Source organism: Rhinoderma darwinii, chromosome 2, assembly GCF_050947455.1.
Source record: "Rhinoderma darwinii isolate aRhiDar2 chromosome 2, aRhiDar2.hap1, whole genome shotgun sequence".
Taxonomy (NCBI): Eukaryota; Metazoa; Chordata; class Amphibia; order Anura; family Rhinodermatidae; genus Rhinoderma; species Rhinoderma darwinii.
In genome coordinates this window covers 213,235,010-213,254,214 of record NC_134688.1, presented here as the reverse complement: position 1 = coordinate 213,254,214, position 19,205 = coordinate 213,235,010, and the positions used below count along the sequence as shown (strand labels likewise).

At 42.4% G+C, this 19,205-nt stretch overlaps 1 protein-coding gene across 1 annotated transcript in view; it reads left to right on the top strand.

Annotated features, from left to right (window-relative positions):
- HHLA2 (HHLA2 member of B7 family) overlaps positions 1 to 19,205 on the top strand; it is a 122,402-nt gene that overhangs the window by 102,575 nt on the left and 622 nt on the right. The window contains exons 4-7 of the mRNA XM_075851120.1: positions 471 to 779; positions 1,456 to 1,698; positions 4,473 to 4,775; positions 12,240 to 12,353. Coding sequence (XP_075707235.1) covers positions 471 to 779; positions 1,456 to 1,698; positions 4,473 to 4,775; positions 12,240 to 12,353 — 969 coding nt within the window. The remainder of the gene's footprint in view (positions 1 to 470; positions 780 to 1,455; positions 1,699 to 4,472; positions 4,776 to 12,239; positions 12,354 to 19,205) is intronic.

The window sequence follows — 19,205 nt, the reverse complement described above, 5'->3', positions numbered from 1 at the left end:
CTCAACATTTTGGTGTTTTTCACAAATAAGCAATGAATGTATCGACCAAATTTTACCTCTGACATAAAGTACAATGCGTCATGAGAAAACAGTTTCAGAATTGCTTGGATAGTTCATTTTAAAGTTATTACCACATAAAGTTACACGTCAGATTTCAAAAGTAAGGCTCTGTCAGGAAGACCAAAAGTGGTTGCAGCGGGAAGGGGTTAAAACCTTGTCAGGGGTTCCCCAGAACACATCAGCAAGAAATGTCACTTTTACGGCAGAGATGGCAAACTTATTTTAGCCTGCCTAAAGATGTTTGGCAAAACAGTCAACAAATTCTAAACTAGAATATAGTTGTAGACAAGAATTTTAAAATGCTTTACTTAGATTTGGTCTACACAGTATGTTTATATTAACAGAAGATACTTTCATGATGGTTTTTGTAAATTCGCATTAAACAATCTCCTGTCTTTCATGTTTTACAGATGCACTTTTTGGTGAACAAAACAAAAATGTCATCTTGCCGTGTTTTTTTAAACCTGGGGGGAATGAGGTCATTCATTGGACTACTAGCAACAACAAAAAAGTGCACTCATATTATGGGACAATGGACCAACTGCAGAACCAAGACAAAGAATATTCTGGAAGAACGTCACTATTTTTAAATGAAATAAGTAAAGGAAATGCTTCTCTGCACATACTGGGCCTGAAAAAAAGTGATGAAAATACATATATATGCTATGTAAGCACAAATGCAGGAAATATGGAAGATAAAATGGATTTGAGGGTTATAGGTAAGAAATATTTGTCTTCTATGTCAGAAAATATACCTGAACAGTATAGGCAGAATGTGGTGTGAACAGAGCTTTTTAAATAGTACAACAAGGCTATGATAACTGGCACCTAAGAGCCACATATCCTTCTCGAGCTTAGTAATCACTGCACACCGATCTTGACTCTCATATTTACGGGGCCAGGCCGAACCTTGGTTGAGGTGTCCTATCATAAGAAATAAGAATCCAACAGGATCTATTTTTCTTGTCCAATCCTATTTATTTCCCCTAGAGATGAGCAATACCAGAGGTGCCTGGCAGCCTTTTCAACCTCCGCTCTATTGAAATAGCATGCACATTGAGAGATGCCAAGTATAAAAAAAGGTGCTGGGATGCCAATAAACCACAGTAAAAGAAAGACATCTCAAAAGAAGAAAAGAAAGGACTACGCATAGTTTTTAAGCTTTACTAGCCAAAATAACTCATCAAACATCCCAGAAGATAATGCAATAATCTGCAGATGGCTCTAGTCTCCGCTAGGGTCTCAGTTCACGAATCGCACGGTTTACAGATCTCATGTTGATGCTGCAGTGCTTTCACTGTAAAAAATAATAACAATCCAACAGAAAAAAACACAGATCAGAGATGGTCCAAGATTGGCTCTCAGTTGTTTGATAATACTACTTTTGTTTTGCAGACGTTCAATACACAATGGAATATAAGTGGGATGAGAATGGTCTGCTAAATGTCATATGCTCTGTTTTAAATGCCTCTTGTTCAGAAAACATTTCTATAAAGTGGTATGTGAATGACCAAAAGTTTAAAGAAGAACAAGTTACTAGTAGCTCCTATACTGTCCGTAGTGATTCTCTAAAATTTCGGTGCACTATAGAGTGCTCGATTGTACAAAGCAGCTGGACGGGTACCTGGACAAAGAAGGGTAAGATTTGCTTTCAAACTTTTCATATTTTGTTGCATGTAAATAGCACTCTATACACTGTTCAGCCATGACATTAAAATCACCTGCCTAATATATCGTATTATTATAGAAGTCCCCCTTATGCCACTAAAACAGTTCTGATCTGTTGAGGCATGGACTCCACAAGACCTCTGAAGGTATCCTGTGGTATCTGAAACCAAGATGTTAGCAGCAGATTCTTTAAAGGCTACGTAAACCTTTGAGCACTTTTTTATTTTTATAAAACAACATATTAGAGGATTTTAGATAAATTTGTAGTTGTTTTTTTAATATAACTTTTTGAGATACAGCTATGTATCCTGGATACATAGAAGCTGTATCTTGTGCTTAAACTCGAATCCGTCATGTCAGCAAGACTGATGGCTTTGGTGACAGTAATCCACCTGTTATCGATCACATCTAAGTCATGAACTTATAAACGCAGGAACCGCTGTCACCGAAGCCGTCAGTCCTGCGGACCTGACGGATTCTGGTTGGTAAGGAGATCCCACCTCACAACTTGCAAGATGTAAAGGCTAAGTTAAACTTTTAGTGCATTTTTGTTTTCATAAGACAACGTATTAGGGTATTTTAGACAACTCTTTAATTGTTTTTTGTTTTGAAAAACCTTTTACTTTTTGAGATACAGCTATGTGTCATGGACACATAGAAGCTGTATCTTGTGCTCAAACCAGAATCAGTCAGGTCAGCAGGACTGATGGCTTCGGTGACAGCGGTTCCTGCGTTTATAAGTTCATTACTTAGATGTGATCGATAGCAGATGGATCGCTGTCACCGAAGCAGTCAGTCTGGCTGACCTGATGGATTCGGGTTTGAGTGCAAGATACAGCTTCTGTGTGTCCTGGATACATAGAAGCTGTATCTCAAAAAGTAATTAATTTTTTTTTAAATAAAAAACAATTAAAAAGTTGCCTAAAACCCTCTAATACGTTGTTTTATGAAAAAACAAAAATGTGCTAAAAGTTTAACATAGCTTTAACGTCTTGTAAGTTGTGAAGTGGGATCTCCATGGTGATTCGGACGTGTTTTTCCAGCAGATCCCACAGTTGCTCGATCATAGATTGAGATTCTGGGGAATTTAACACCTTGAACTCTGTCATGTTCCTCAAACCAATTCTGAGCAATTTTTTCAGTGTGGCAGGGCACATTATCCAGCTGAAAGAGGGCACTGCCATTAGAGAATACAGTTCCCATGAAGGGGTGTACTTGGTCTACAACAATGTTTAGCTCGGTGGTACGTGTCAAATTAACATCCACATGAATACCAGTACCCAAGGTTTCCCAGCAAAACATTGCCCAGAGAATCACACTGCCTCCGCCAGCTCGCCTTACTATAGTGCATCATGGTGTCATCTCTTCCTCAGGTTGGCGACATACACGCACTTGGCCATCCACATGATCTAAAAGAAAACGTGACTCAATAGAAAAGGCCACCTTCTTCCATTGTTCCTGTTCTAAGGCTTACATGCCTATTGTATGGGCTTTTGGCAATGGACAGGGGTCAGCAAGGGCACTCCGACCAATCTGCGGATGCTTAGCCCCAAATGCAGCAAACTGCGATACACTGTGTGTTCTGACACCTTTCCATCATAGACAGCAGTGACTTTTTCAGCAATTTGTGGTACATTAGTTTTTCAGTGGGATTGGACTAGACAGGCTAGCCTTCCCTCCCCACACACATCAATGAGCCTTGGGTGCCCATGACCCACTGGCTGGTTCACCATTGGTCCTTTCTTTGACCACTTTTGGTAGGTACTAACTACTACACTGGGAACACCCCACATGACCTGCCATTTTGGAGATGCAATGACTCAGTCTTCTATCCATCACAATTTGGCCCTTGTCAAAGTTGCTCAGATCCTTACGCTTACCCATTTTTTTTTGCTTTCAACAAATCAACTTCAAGAACTGACTGTTCACTTGCTGCTTAATATATCCCACCGTTTGAAAGGCGCCATTGTAACTAAATAACCAATGTTCCTTAGTTTACCTGTCATTGTTTATAATGTTATGGGTGAACGGTGTGTTCAGAATAACCGTTTTACACACTCTGGCTATGTTCACACAGAGTATTTTGCCGAGTTTTTTGAGGCGGAAACCGCGTCGCAAAACTCGGCAAAAACGGCCCGAGAACGCCTCCCATTGATTTCAATGGGAGGCGTCTGCGTCTTTTTCCCACGAGCCGTAAAACTGCCTCGCGGGAAAAAGAAGCGACATGCCCTATCTTCGGGCGCTTCCGCCTCTGACCTCCCATTGACTTCAATGGGAGGCAGAGAAAGCGTATTTCGCGCTGTTTTATGCCCGCGGCGCTCAATGGCCGCGGGCGAAAAACGGGGCGAAAATCGGCGTGCAAGGAGAGGAAAATCTGCCTCAAAGTTCCAAACGGAATTTTGAGGCAGATATTCCTCCCCAAAATACTCCGTGTGAACATAGCCAAATAATATCTATGCATATTCACATCTGGTGCCTCCTTTATTATGTACACTTGTATATACCTGAAACCTAGTATAACCTACCCTGATACTGTTACTGAACTTCACCATTGCTAGCTTTCCCTGATCTTGCTCACAGATGAGGGCAGGATGGTTTAAAGGCCAGGTCCTACTTCAGACCACAATGCCTACTAAAGTGCATTTTGTCTTGGTATGTGAGCATGATCACTGCGGTATAGTAACTCCTAGTCATACTTGCATAACATTAATATTAATTCATTTTCTATGTATTTATTTTTTTAGAGCCTATCATTGAAAAGGATGACAGTGTTACATGTGGATGCAATTTTTGTAAAACCGCAAACACTGATTTCTACGCCAAATGGCATCGAAGACAAGAAACAAATGAAATGACAATAGCCTCAATCAACAATTTAAAGCCTAACATTTCTACAGCTTATGAGAAGAGGATAAAGATAAATGAGAAACACAATCTGAATTTACCCAAGCTTAATGCCAATGATAATGGGATCTATATCTGTTTAATTGAAACAGAACAGCTCAAGACAATTGAAATGACCTCTGTCAATATCACAGTCCATAAAGGTAAGCTCAATTCCCTTCTTATTAAAGTAATGCCTCATGCACACGACCGTTTGTGCCACTCGGGCTGATTTTGATGGAATCCGAGTGGCACCCGATAATCTTCATGGACCCATTCACTTCAGCGGGTGAATCGGGTCAGTGAAAAATGGTCCGAGTCTCCGATTCGAGGAAAGATAGAACATGTCAGAGGGCACACTTGGTCTTGTGCATGAGGCGTAAGAGTAATGAATTCCGTCCTTCATTTAGGTTTCAATAACTTTATTGAATGTTGGGAGAATTGTAAGCAAGTTATCAGTACTCTGCATCGACATATAACATGTTCATCTAATCCCATTCATCTACTGCCTGTCCTGTATGTATCAACATCTTCCAGGCAATTTGTACCTTACATCCTGTTGGGATGGGGTCATTTATAACCTTTATCTAGAAGCCAGAGCAGAGAGTGGCCTCAAACAGTCTCTCTCACTTTGCAGGACCCAGCACGTTCACAAATAACATGGGCAGATTTCAATGGGCACCATGTAATGTTTTGTTTTCCCTGCGGTGGCGCTGCAAGGGGATTGAACACTTGATGCTAGGTTCCCCTACTGCCTACTGATTATAGCAGATCGCTAGGAGTCGCAGCAGCTTCATTCAATAATAGAGTTCCATGTCCAGCAATTTCATTTCATTGCCAGTTGTATTAGACATGGCTCTATGTGCAATATATTTATGAGGCTCCAGAAAAGATTGCTAGAATCTTAATACCAACACACTTTTGAAATAAATTTATGAATTATTTCTATATACAATCCTGTAATTGTCGAAGAATTGGTACTTATATGGAAACAAGTGAAAAATTAGTTTACCACTGTAATTTATTAGGGAGTTCTTCAGACCAATGGATATCCGGCTAGGTCACCTTTATTACTAGTGCATGGTGTCGCATCTTGCAGAGCTAAACACTCCTGAGTTGTTGTTTTTCACATAAATATTAAGGTAACTATACACATTACAAAAAATTTACATTTTATTTGCAGAAACACATCGGTACATATGGTTTCCATACGTAGCTGTGGTTGTGATGATGATCTTTAGTTCTATTTTGCTTATAAAATTTGTAAAGAAACCTAAGCCAGAGGAGGAACCTAGAGAGCTTGCACCAATACACACAGCAGCTACAGAGGATGATGCAACGGATTCCTGACAGGTATCCAAAATGTTTTAGCCTCTTGCCAGAAGAAATGGACAGCAGAACAGCCAAATGAAATGATATCCGCACCTGTCATTGCTATCAGTTGTATTCTGTCTAGAATGTGATACATAGATCAGGAGTATCAGCAATACTTGTTAGGGTATGTTCACACGAGGGCGTCCGTTACGGCTGAAATTACGGGGATGTTTCAGCCTGAAAACATCCCCGTAATTTCAGCCGTACCGGCATGTGCAGGCGCTTGAACGCCGCGTCCATTACGGATGTAATTGGCACTGCTATTCATTGGAGTCAATGAATAACGGCTCCAATTACGGCCAAAGAAGTGACAGGTCACTTCTTTGCCGCGGGCGTCTATTTACGCGCCGTCATTTGACAGCGGCGCTTAAATTACGCCTCGTGTGAACAGACAAACGTCTGCCCATTGCTTTCAATGGGCAGATGTTTGTCAGCGCTATTGAGGCGCTATTTTCGGACGTAATTTGGGGCAAAAACGCCCGAATTACGTCCGTAAATGGGCTGTGTGAACATACCCTTAGGGTATGTTCACACACAGTGGTTTCAGACGTAATTCGGGTGTTTTACGCCTCGAATTACGCCTGAAAAAATGCCCCTAATACGCCTACAAACATCTGCCCGTTGCTTTCAATGGGAATTACGATGTTCTGTTCCCGCGAGCATTAATTGTACGCGTCGCTGTCAAAATACAGCACATAAAATGACGACTCGCCAAAAGAAGTGCAGGACACTTCTTGGGACGTTTTTGGAGGCGTTTTTCATTGACTCCATTGAAAAACCGCTCCAAAAACGGCCGTAAAATACGCCGCGATAAACGCGAGTTGCTACAAAAACATCTGGAAATCAGGAGATGTTTTCGCCTGAAAACAGCTCCGTATTTTCAGACGTTTTTAGTCACTGCGTGTGAACATACCCTAAGGGCTTGTCCACACACAACAGAATTGCTGAAGAAAATGTAGTTGAAAGTCAATGGCTTTCCGGTGCGGCAAAAACGCATAATTTCCTGCGGTTTTCACGGCAGAAAATGGTGCGGAAATTGCTACGTTCCTCCCAATGTTAGGAGATGGAGACATTGCCTATGAAAACGCAGCAATTCTGCACACTTTCCGTAGCAGGAATTGACATGTTGCGGTCCGAAAATTTTACGCAGCATGTGGATGAGATTTGTTAAATCTCATCCACTATGCTGCTACTTTATCTTGCTTCATTTTTTCCGGCCGAAAAAAAAACTCGGCAATTCCAGAGTGTGTGGACAAGCCCTAATAGGTGGTGTAATAAATGTACAAAATGGAAATGATTTGGTTCATACTGTGTTAATAATTTGTTCCAAAAGCTCAGCTAATAACTCAGATATTACTTCTACTGCTTGTGTTTTTTACTGCATGGATTCCAGCGCTGCTCTTGAGAAATGAGAACACTACCTTCTCCTGTGTAAAGCGTGCACACATTCTGCTATAAATGCATAGCTTAGGGGGAGATTTAGGCCTTCCAAACACTAAGGGCATGCCCAGACGTGGCGTATCTCTTCCGCAACTGTCCGCATCAATGCCGCACAGAATCTGCATTGCAGATTCTGTGGCGGATCTGCCCAAAATGAGCATTAAATTGATGCGGACTAGCCTTGAGTGAAAGTATTGAGGTGAAAGTACTTCCCTTCTCAAGCAGAAAGAATGGGACATAGATAACTTCAAAACCACAAAAAATGCCATACTTAGGCCCCATGCACCCGACAGCAAAAAACCTCCGTTTTTGCGGACCGCAATTGCGGTCCGCAAGAACGGAGCCATTCACTTTCATTGAACACTGACACCTTTCCGTAGCACTACGGAAGGGTGTCAGTGCCGTGGAAATGTTCCAGGAATTATGGAACATGTCCGTTCTTTCGCATTTTGCGGGCCATGCTCCCATACTTTGTATGGGAGCACGGCCCGAAAATGCGGCTGTCAGTCAGCGGCCGGCCGTGCCCGCAATCTCGGGCCGTGATTGCGGGCACGGTCGTGTGCATGCGGCCTAACTAAGTGGGTGGGTGAAAACCCATTCCTAGCAGGACGCAGACAGGTCAAGAAATGCTGCAGAAGGAGGGTGCATTAAATAGTGATAGCCACTCCCACTAGTCTTGAGGGGAGTGGCGAACTAAGTGCTCACAGGTGTGCGATAAATGAGTGTCAGTGTCAGTGTAATGCTAGGGTGTGAATGTATGGTAAAAAAGAAGAAATGTGTATGTATGGAGCTGTCAGAACTGTGTGATAATGTAATAAAAAGTAAATGTGTGATGAATGGGGGTCAGTACTGTGAATAGTACATGGGGTGTCAGTACTATGTGTAATACGTGGAGGGATAATGTGCTGGTCGTCAGGCATAGCATATCTTGCCGGATCACAGTCTATTTGTAACGCCGCTGCTGTTCGCTAAGGCGGGCTGCTCTGCATGCCAAACCAAACGCCAGCACATCATGCCCTCCCAGCATATAAGACCTGGCCGCGTCCAGAAAAAAAGTATATATAGTAAAAATATCCATGAAACATGGGGTATTAGTTGTTATTTTGGCCAAAATACACAAAGCTCGCAACCCAACGTCAAGGGTCCCCAGTGCCTTGCGAGTCCCTAACTAGAACTTTTCGTTCCTAATTTAAAAACACCAGCAGAAAGAATGGGACATAGATAACTTCAAAACCACAAAAAAGGCCATACTTACTAGGTAGGTGGGTGGGTGAAAACCCGTTCCCAGCAGGACGCAGACAGGTCAAGAAATGCTGTAGAAAGAGGGTGCATTAAATAGTGATAGCCACTCCCACTAGCAGTGAGGGGAGTGGCGAACTAAGTGCTCACAGGTGTGCAATAAATGTGTGTCAGTGTAGTACTAGAGTGTGAATGTATGGTAAAAAAGAAATGTGTATGTATGGAGCTGTCAGAACTGTGTGATAATGTAATAAAAAGTAAATGTGTGATGAATAGGGGTCAGCGCTTTGAATAGCACATGGGGTACATACACATTTCTTTTTTACCACTGTTATGGTATAAATATACATATATAATGTATTTGGGACCATAAGGAGTGAAATGTTATAAAGGAGAACATGTATTACAATATAATGGGTATTTTAGAAAGGTTAAGAGAAGAAATAGTTTGCAGATGCTCTGCCGTCCCTTGAAAATTGCAAACAGATGGTGGTCAATCACTTGACCACCCCCCTAAGCATAAAGGAAACATAAGGGAATACCTGGTGCTCCACCAATGAGCTTTTATGGGAAAGGAAGCTGTAAGGCTTGAATATACAGATGACTCATATGTTATGGAATGTTCTTTGTTCGTCTGATGCTATAAGTATGAACGTTTGTAGTTCAATAAATTAGAAGTATTTTACCTTGAGAAACGTCTCAGTGTATCTGTTACTTCTCCGAGCAGCTCGTCCTACCTATCGATTTGAACCTGCATGGAGATCAAGGCGTAAAGTGACCCCATTGCGATCACAGAAATTGGCGCCCGAACAAAGACTTGACCAGAAGGACGGCACCCCACCCAGGGGATCTCCCGGGACTTGAATGGCGACCTCCCGGACGAAGGGACGTGCAGACCACTGCTGCAGCAAGGTAAGAAGACTTAATTCTTACAAACTCTGCTCTGCACCTTCCTGTCTGGTAGGTCACCTTCCCGGTAGTACTCCTAAGGAATAGAGGGGCCACATGAGGGTATTTTTAGTGTAAAAATCTGGTCAAGTCTAAAATAAATCCTACCTTCAGGATAAAGTGCCTGATCTCCATGACAGTATTTGTATGAATGTTGTAGAAACCCAGTTTTGTGTCACAAATGCATTTTAGAATAAGGAAATTGTTTTTGGAAAAAAAATTCAGATAATCCGGCAAATTACCAGAAACATGTGTACATGCTTCAGGTGACTACGGGGATTATGATAGGCTAAATTTTAGCCCGGAAATCGAAAATTTTGTGCAGTCCAATAATCCGGCAAAATACCGAGAACGTGTGTACACGATTGGAGTACTTGCGGGGATTATCATGCGCTGATTTTCAGCTCAAAATTCCAGAATTTTCTGCAGTCCGATAAACCGGCATGTCAAATGAACAGCTTGATTTTACGTTTGCCTTGTTATTTGGATTAGGAATATTTGTCATATTACTCTTATGGTGCGGAGGGCACGTACTCGAGTGGTTTCTCAGACGAAGAAAGTAAGCTAGTTATAAAAGGACTGTAAAAGGAAGATTCTCTGGCCAGAGTAGAAAGTAAGTACCGAAACTAGAAACTGTCTAAAATAGATGAGAATAGAATTCATCTGTCAGTAGCTAAAATCTGTAACAAAATACGGGTGTGCCTAAGGCCACCACTTACAGTCACAAGATGGGAAACTTGGTTACCCTCTTTAAAAAGAAGTTTCGAGGGGATAAGTAACTGTCTCAAATAGGTGAGAAAGGAATTCACCTATCAGGAAAATTACCCCCTACATAACTTAGGGTCTGCCCATAGGCGACCACTTATAACTAGGCAACAATGGGGAACTTGGTGTCCCTATTACGAGATGAGCACCCACAAGGACTGACAGCCAAACAGGTAGTGGCGGAAAGAGAGGGAAAGGATGTGACAAAAGGAACGAATCAGTTAATGAAGGCATGTGGAATGGGAAAAGCGGGAAGATTAGATCCGGAAAAATGGAATGAATGTTGTGACACAAAACGTGGATGGTTGAAAGATAAAAAGTTACAGGGGAAAGCAGAAGCATGGAGAAAAGTGTCAGAAGAAGTAGTACGAGGAGGTTTCAGGGAAACAGAATGTAAAGATAAGTTTTACTACACTTGTTATAATGAAGGTGGTAAACAAGGAAAGGAAAAAGCAAGTAGCCCACCGGGGTATGGGGTAGTCACGACGCAGGGACCAGGGGGATGGACGTGTAGAGTGTGTGGTCAGCAGAATCAAGCATGGAGGGATACTTGTTTTGCATGTGGGGCAGCAAGACCAGGAGGGCAGTAAATGCGGCAACAGTTTTTAACACACCGATAGTGCCAAATCCCCATGTATTATTGGCTCAGATCCCAGCAGCATCTTCGCATTTCACGGTGGTGGATCTGGCAAATGCCTTCTTCTCAGTCCCATTGCACCCAGATAGTCAGTATCTTTTTGCTTTCACACATGAGGGAAAACAGTATGCATGGACTGTTTTGCCCCAGGGAGCACATAACTCTCCAAGTACCTATACGGCCGCAATGCAGTCGGTACTTGCAGAATGGGTGCCTCCCGAGGAAATAGTATTATTACAGTATGTTGATGATCTACTCCTTTGCTGTCCCTCCCAACAAGAGTGCGCAGAGGCTTCTGTGTCACTCCTCACGTTCCTAGCTAACCATGGCTGCAAAGCATCAAAAGACAAGTTGCAGTTTTGTTGCACACAAGTGGTATTTTTGGGACATTGTGTGGCTCAAGGCACACGACACCTTACTCCTGATAGGGTTCAAGCCATTACTCTATTGCCATTGCCCACGTCATTAAACACCCTCAGGACATTCCTGGGTCTTGTATCCTATTGCAGGCCCTGGATCAGATCAGCATCGATCCTCATGCAGCCCCTGTATGATTGCCTAAAAAGTCAGCCATTCGGACTCACCCCAGAAGCTGAAGAGAATTTTCATAGCCTTAAATTAGTAGTACAAACAGCTCCAGCCCTTGGTACTCCAGACTATGACAAACCCTTCAGGTTGTACTGTACTGAACAAAATGGACATGCCACTGCAGTTCTCACACAAAGTCATGGACCACAGCAGCGCCCGGTAGCATATTATTCAGCTAGACTAGACCCTGTAGCCCGAGGTTCCCCATCATGTGTGAGAGCTATCATTGCTGTAAATTCAATGTTAAACAAGGCCTCAGATTTGGTCCTGGCATTTCCAGTCCAAGTTTTTGCACCACATGATATTACTGCTATTCTAACTCAAGTACAACCTAAGCATTTGTCCACTGCTAGACATCTAAGATTAACCTGTGCGCTTCTTCTCCCTGAGCAGGTTACACTCCATAGGTGTACCACTTTGAACCCAGCTACCTTACTGCCTCTGGAGCAAGGGGGAGTAGAGACAGGTAAAGTATGGTCGGAATATCTACCAGATACTGAAGAACATGATTGTATGGCCCTTATGGCCCAGGAAACAGTGGGGTTCGCACATGTGAAAGATACCCCACTCCAAAATCCAGACCTGATACTCTTTGTGGATGGTTCACGGTATTGTGTGCAAGGTTCTTTCTTCACAGGCTATGCAGTCAGCACAGAACATACCGTACTTGAAACAGCATCCTTACCGGCCTCACGCTCCGCACAAGAAGCAGAACTAAAAGCACTTGCCCAAGCCTGCCATCAGGCCACAGGTAAAACAGCAAATATCTACACTGACTCTCGGTATGCATTTGGGATTGCACATGACTATGGCCCTATATGGAAGGCTAGACAGTTTTTGACCTCTGCAGGTACACCTGAAAGAATGCAGACTTTGTAAAATACTTGATGGAGACCCTGATGTTACCCACAGAAGTAGCAGTAGTAAAAATTAAAGCTCACACTAAGGTGAGTTCACCAGAGACAAAAGGAAATGCTTTGGCAGACCAAGCCGCAAAAGCAGCAGCCTTAAAGCCAGTAGGTCCAGTAACAGTTATGATGTACCAACATCCTGAAGACTCCGTGGTCAACATCAGCCCCACAATACTACAAAATCTGCAAAACCAAATATCCAAAGAAGAAATAACTAGATGGCAGAATCAGGGAGCTACCCTGAGAGCGGATGGACTATGGCAACAACAAAATAAGCTGTGTCTGCCACAAACAATGTTCCCTATGATGGCACAGGTAACGCATGGACAGACACACCAGTCAAAAACAGCAATGATGGACTTGGTTAACAAAACCTGGTATGCTCCAGGGTTTAGCACTTTAGCGAGTAAGTTTGTACAAGGGTGTATGGTATGTGCCACCAATAACGTGGGGAGAACAGTGAAAGTGCCACAAAAACACACCCCAAAGCCAATTTACCCATTCCAGAGACTACAGATAGACTATATTCAATTACCAAAAGTCGGTACCTATGAGTATGTGCTTGTTTGTATTGATCTCTTTTCAGGATGGCCAGAAGCATTTCCAGTAACCAAAGCTACAGCCGTAGCCACAGCAAAGAAACTGATCAACGAGGTGGTGTGCAGATATGGAGTTCCAGAGGTGATCGAGAGCGACAGAGGAACTCATTTTACGGGTGAAATCATGAACCATGTGTTGTCAGCTCTAGGCATAAGTCAAGCCCTACATACACCATACCATCCACAGAGCAGTGGGAAGGTTGAGAGACTAAATGGGACTCTCAAATTGAAAATCCAAAAAGCAATGGTAGAAACCGGGAAACCATGGACCGAGTGTCTACCATTAGCCTTGTTCTCAGTAAGATACACGCCCACAAAAAGAACAGGTCTCAGCCCATATGAGATCTTATTTGGATCGGCTCCCAGATTAGGATGTTATTTTCCACAGGTGCTCCAAATGCAGTATGGTAGACTAACAGATTATGTATCAACGCTGAACAAACAATTGACCAAGGTGCATGCACAAGTCTTTGCTTCCATTCCAGATCCTGATTCAGTTGAAGGGACGCATAAGTTAGAACCGGGAGATTGGGTGGTCGTTAAAAGACACGTGAGGAAAAGTCTAGACCCAAGATTTGACGGACCGTTTCAAGTCCTACTCACAACAAGCACCTCAGTGAAGCTCGAAGGAAAGGCAAGCTGGATTCACGCCAGTCATTGTAAAAAGGTTCTTCAGCCAGAAGAATGAAGATCTTTGCGGTTGTTGCGGCGGTTGTTGCGTGTTCTCTTATACAAAAAGGCAGAACTGCTACTCCTGTACACGTAATCAGTACAGAATCACTGGAACAGTTCAGGACAGGGTGGGCGAATGCCACAGTGGATAGAAAGCAGGGTAACTACACCTGTAAGGCCAATGCCCCGTGTTATACTACAAATGTGACTACAACCGAAGGGACTTGGAAAAAAGGACCACATGGAGGGACTGTGTACCTTCACATAGACAAAACAGCCAACATTAGCATACAAGAAGAGACGCCGGGGCTGTTGCTTTGTTGTTATGAACCAGATTTACAGTATCTACAGAAATATACAACCAGTAAAAATAGAAACGAAATGATAAATAAGACTTATGAAAGATGCAACAAGGAGAGGCTCAACTCTACGATTGTAATAAAAGAAACTGATGGGATGATATTATGTATGAATAATAGCGAAATAAGAAATAGAATATATTTTGTATTCTTGATAACAATTTTAAGAGATAGTTTTAAGCCACATATAACAGTACAAAGTCTGGAAAGAATCCCACACACTTGTAAGAGCGCTGTAACCCAACAGCAGAAAAAGAATGTACACTTCAATATTTCCTTCCCTGAATCCCCCAGCTGTCATAGACAAAAAAGAGAATGGTATGACACGCTATTAGGAGGGGTAGGAACGGGATTAGGAGTATTGAATGGTATACAGTTAGAAACAGTTATGAACAAATTAAACTCAGTGGGAGATGACACATCTACTGCATTAAGGATAGGTGCGTCATGGTTACCTACTACCTTTGACTTACAGCAAAAAGGGTTAGCTATAGATGAACTGTTTCTAAATGTTTTTAATGAAAGTATGCTAACCGAATATAGAACATTACAGAATGTATCAACTTTTGTAAATTGGACAGTATGTACGCTTAAAACGATGTGGCAACAAGAACAGATGAATAATTTTAAGAATAAATTGTTTAGTAGTCATGTTAGGCAATGGACAGACATTCTGCCCATAGGAAAGAGAAATGATACGTGGTTATTGTTACAGCCTGAGTATACTGAGTGTACACCTAAATGGTGTGCAGGAAGACTAATAGCATTTAATGTGAAAAATCCTACTCTATTATGCAAATTTATTGTTATGCCAATGGTAATGATTGATCCGATGACATTATTAGGACAATATTGGATGCCGGAAATGAAAGGAACACACATAGATTCTCAAAATAAGACAAGGAATATAGATTTGTGCCAATTAACAGAGCAAGGATATGTATGTAATCAACAGTCAGGGATATATGAACCCTGTCTAATGCAGCACCAGGATAATGTATGCGCACTCACTATAATCCCAGAAGCTAACCTACAGGTTTATATTGAAGTAGGTCCACAGCATGTATGTTTAATAACTAACAACAAGCAGACCCTTAGCCAGTTTAAACTCACAGGACCATTTTCAGGATGTCTATACAATGTGACGCATTTGACTTGGGGGAACCAAACTATAGTGTTCCTGCCTACTTTAGAAGAAATAATGTCCACTATATGGGTACCTGAACCTTTGCCCTATGGAAATTTTAGTTTATCTTTAGACGAATTGAAAAAGGTGTTACAACGATCAGGAGAAGTTGAAAAACTAATCCAAGCCCATAATGTAAGTAGGGTGAAAATATTGGCTACAATAGCAGCTAGGGAAGTGATACATTTGTCATCAGCAATTAAAGATGCTAGTGCCCATCACTGGTATGACTTTTTACAGGATTCTCACCTACAGCTACTAAAATATTACATGTGCTTTTCCAACCATTGATTTGTTTAATGATATTATTTGTATTGCTTACATGTTTTAATTGTTATGCATTTTGTAAAATAAGGGAAGCATTCAATCAGAGGCCTATACATTATGATGAAAGAATGTTGTGAGATTACCCCACCTACATACCTGTGTGAATCAAGTGAAGAAATGGATCGAAGCCTTGCTATCCGGAGATAGAAGTAGCATTGGAATTTAGGTGTTGGTAAAATCACAAAAGGAGGGATTGTTATGGTATAAATATACATATATAATGTATTTGGGACCATAAGGAGTGAAATGTTATAAAGGAGAACATGTATTACAATATAATGGGTATTTTAGAAAGGTTAAGAGAAGAAATAGTTTGCAGATGCTCTGCCGTCCCTTGAAAATTGCAAACAGATGGTGGTCAATCACTTGACCACCCCCCTAAGCATAAAGGAAACATAAGGGAATACCTGGTGCTCCACCAATGAGCTTTTATGGGAAAGGAAGCTGTAAGGCTTGAATATACAAATGACTCATATGTTATGGAATGTTCTTTGTTCGTCTGATGCTATAAGTATGAACGTTTGTAGTTCAATAAATTAGAAGTATTTTACCTTGAGAAACGTCTCAGTGTATCTGTTACTTCTCCGAGCAGCTCGTCCTACCTATCGATTTGAACCTGCATGGAGATCAAGGCGTAAAGTGACCCCATTGCGATCACACCACACATTCACACCCTAGTACTACACTGACACACATTTATTGCACACTTGTGAGCACTTAGTTCGCCACTCCCCTCACTGCTAGTGGGAGTGGCTATCACTATTTAATGCACCCTCCTTCTGCAGCATTTCTTGACCTGTCTGCGTCCTGCTGGGAACGGGTTTTCACCCACCCACTTAGTAAGTATAGCCTTTTTTGTGGTTTTGTACTTCCCTTCTCTCTATCAGTGCAGGATAGAGAGAAGGAACAGCACTTTCCCTAGTGAAAGTAAAAGAATTTCATACTTACCGGCCGTTGTCTTGGTGACGCGTCCCTCTTTCGGCATCCAGCCCGACCTCCCTGGATGACGCAGCAGTCCATGTGACCGCTGCAGCCTTCACTTAGACTGAAACGTCATCCTGGGAAACCGGACTGGAGGAAGAAGCAGGGAGTTCTCGGTAAGTATGAACTTCTATATTGTGATCGGTAGTCACTGTCCAGGGTGCAGAAACAGTTACTGCCGATCGCTTAACTCTTTCAGCACCCTGGACAGTGACTATTTACTGACGTTGCTTAGCAACGCTCCCGTAATTACGGGTGCACACACATAGTCACCCGTAATTATGGGTGCACACACGTAGTCACCCGTAATTATGGGAGCCCCATTGACTTCCTCAGTCTGGCTGTAGACCTAGAAATACACATAGGTCCAGCCAGAATGAAAAAATGTCATCTTAAAAAACCAATACGCTCCGCAGCACACATAACATCTACATTACATCTACATTGAAGTCAATGGAGAAATTCCGCAATGAGTCCGCAACCAGTCCGCCACACGTCCGCAACAACCATTGTATGCTGCGGACACCAAATTCCGCACCGCAGCCTATGCTCCGCAGCGGAATTGTCCGCAACGTGCAAACGAACCCAACCACAAAGCTGTGGAAGGCAATGGAGAAACGGGTCCGCTGCGGAGTGTCCGCAGCGGAATTCCAGAGCAATTCCGCTACGTCTGGCCATGCCCTAAGGCTGGATTCACACGAGCATGTTACGTCCGTAATGGACGGAACGTATTTCGGTCGGAAGTCCCGGATTGAACACACTGCAGGGAGCCGGGCTCCTAGCATCATAGTTATGTATGACGCTAGGAGTCCCTGCCTCGCTGCGGGACAACTGTCCCGTACTGTAATCATGTATTCAGTAGGGGACAGTAGTTCCACGGAGAGGCAGGGACTCCTAGCGTCGTACATAACTATGATGCTAGGAGCCCAGCTCCCTGCACTGTGTTCGGTCCGGAACTTGCGGCTGAAATACGTTCCATCCATTACGGACGTAATGTGCTCGTGTGAATGCAGCCTAAAGGTAACCATAGGGTGGTCTGACTGTATCTATGGCCAATACAACCACAAACATTTACAAGTTCTATAAATAACCCCCCCAATTTCTGCCGAAGAATCAAACGCACGACCTGCAATTTTTTTATTTTTACAGCGAGTAAACAGCTGCCAAAACCCTGACTTCAAAAGCCCCTGTGTGGTTCTATCATATAGCCCCTTGCACACTACACTTTGTGACAAAAAAACCATATAGTGATATCTTTCAGAAGTTTCACATAGCCGTCTATGGGCTAAAGGCATGCTAAGTTTTCTGAAAGTTTAGTTACACTTTAAGATCAGAGAGAATCCTATGATGAAAACAAGTTTAACAAAATGGCTTCCACCATACTCCGTTTAACCCGTTAGTGACCGCCAATACGCCTTTTAACGGCGGCCACTAACGAGCTTTATTCTGATGCATATGCCTTTTTACGGCACTGCATCAGGATAAAGTAAACAGAGCAGGGAGTGTCAAATCTCCCTGCTCTCAGCTGCTAGAGGCAGCTGAGGGCTGGGGGTGTCCCTGCTCTGCTGGGTGAGATCGATATAAGTATCGATCTCACCCGTTTAACCCCTCGCCGTGATCTTCGGGTCACCCTTGAGTCGCCCGCAAATCACGAGCCGTGCACATGGCCACGTCCATTATTTTCTATGAGCCTGGACCGCAGAACACGGCCGTAATAAGACATGTCCGATCTTTCTGCGGTCCAGGCTCCTGGGCCATGCACGGACCGTGAAAACCACGGTCATGTGCATGGGCCCATAGAAATGAATGGGGCCGCAATTCTCCCGTGGATTTTTGGGGGAATTGCGGCCGCAAAAGCACGTTTGTGTACATGGGGCCTAACTTGTTCAGATATTACTCTTCTGAATTCAGTATGGGAGGTCTTGGTATATAGATATCAGAAGATCTGACTACTTTTCATGTACATATAATGGTCATGTCAGTGATTTTTCCTACTGAACACCGTAAACTCCTGGAATTAGGAAAACTTGTGATTCTGGAGAGAGATTAATACTGTAATCTGAAAAACAAAAAAAAAAACACCCTTCTAGCCCTGCCCCTGCAAGTGTTTTGTAGTCCAGTGCCAGTGATGCCCTGAAAATGAGCATTTAATTACGAAATGGTGCACCAGCAAACCCTGCAGATGACAGGAGCTCCCCCGATGAGAAGCAACACCCCCCATGATAACCAACATCCCCCAAGATTAACTTGTCCAGGGGTTAGTTAAACCAGAACAACCTCTTTTAAGTACAGCTATCTAAATAATAGTCACTGTATTTTATTTATAGTAAAAATAATATTTTATTCCCTCTTTTCCAATATATTTGCTCATAAGATTTACTGTAGTATGACATATGTAAAATAGATTTATTAACACTTACAAAATGATATGTAAAATGAAATGATTACACCAAATGAGAATACATTTATTAAAATACAAATCTTTCAACAAAGAAGGAAGTGGAGTATTATCTACAATATATATATATATATATATATATATATATATATATATATATATATATATAT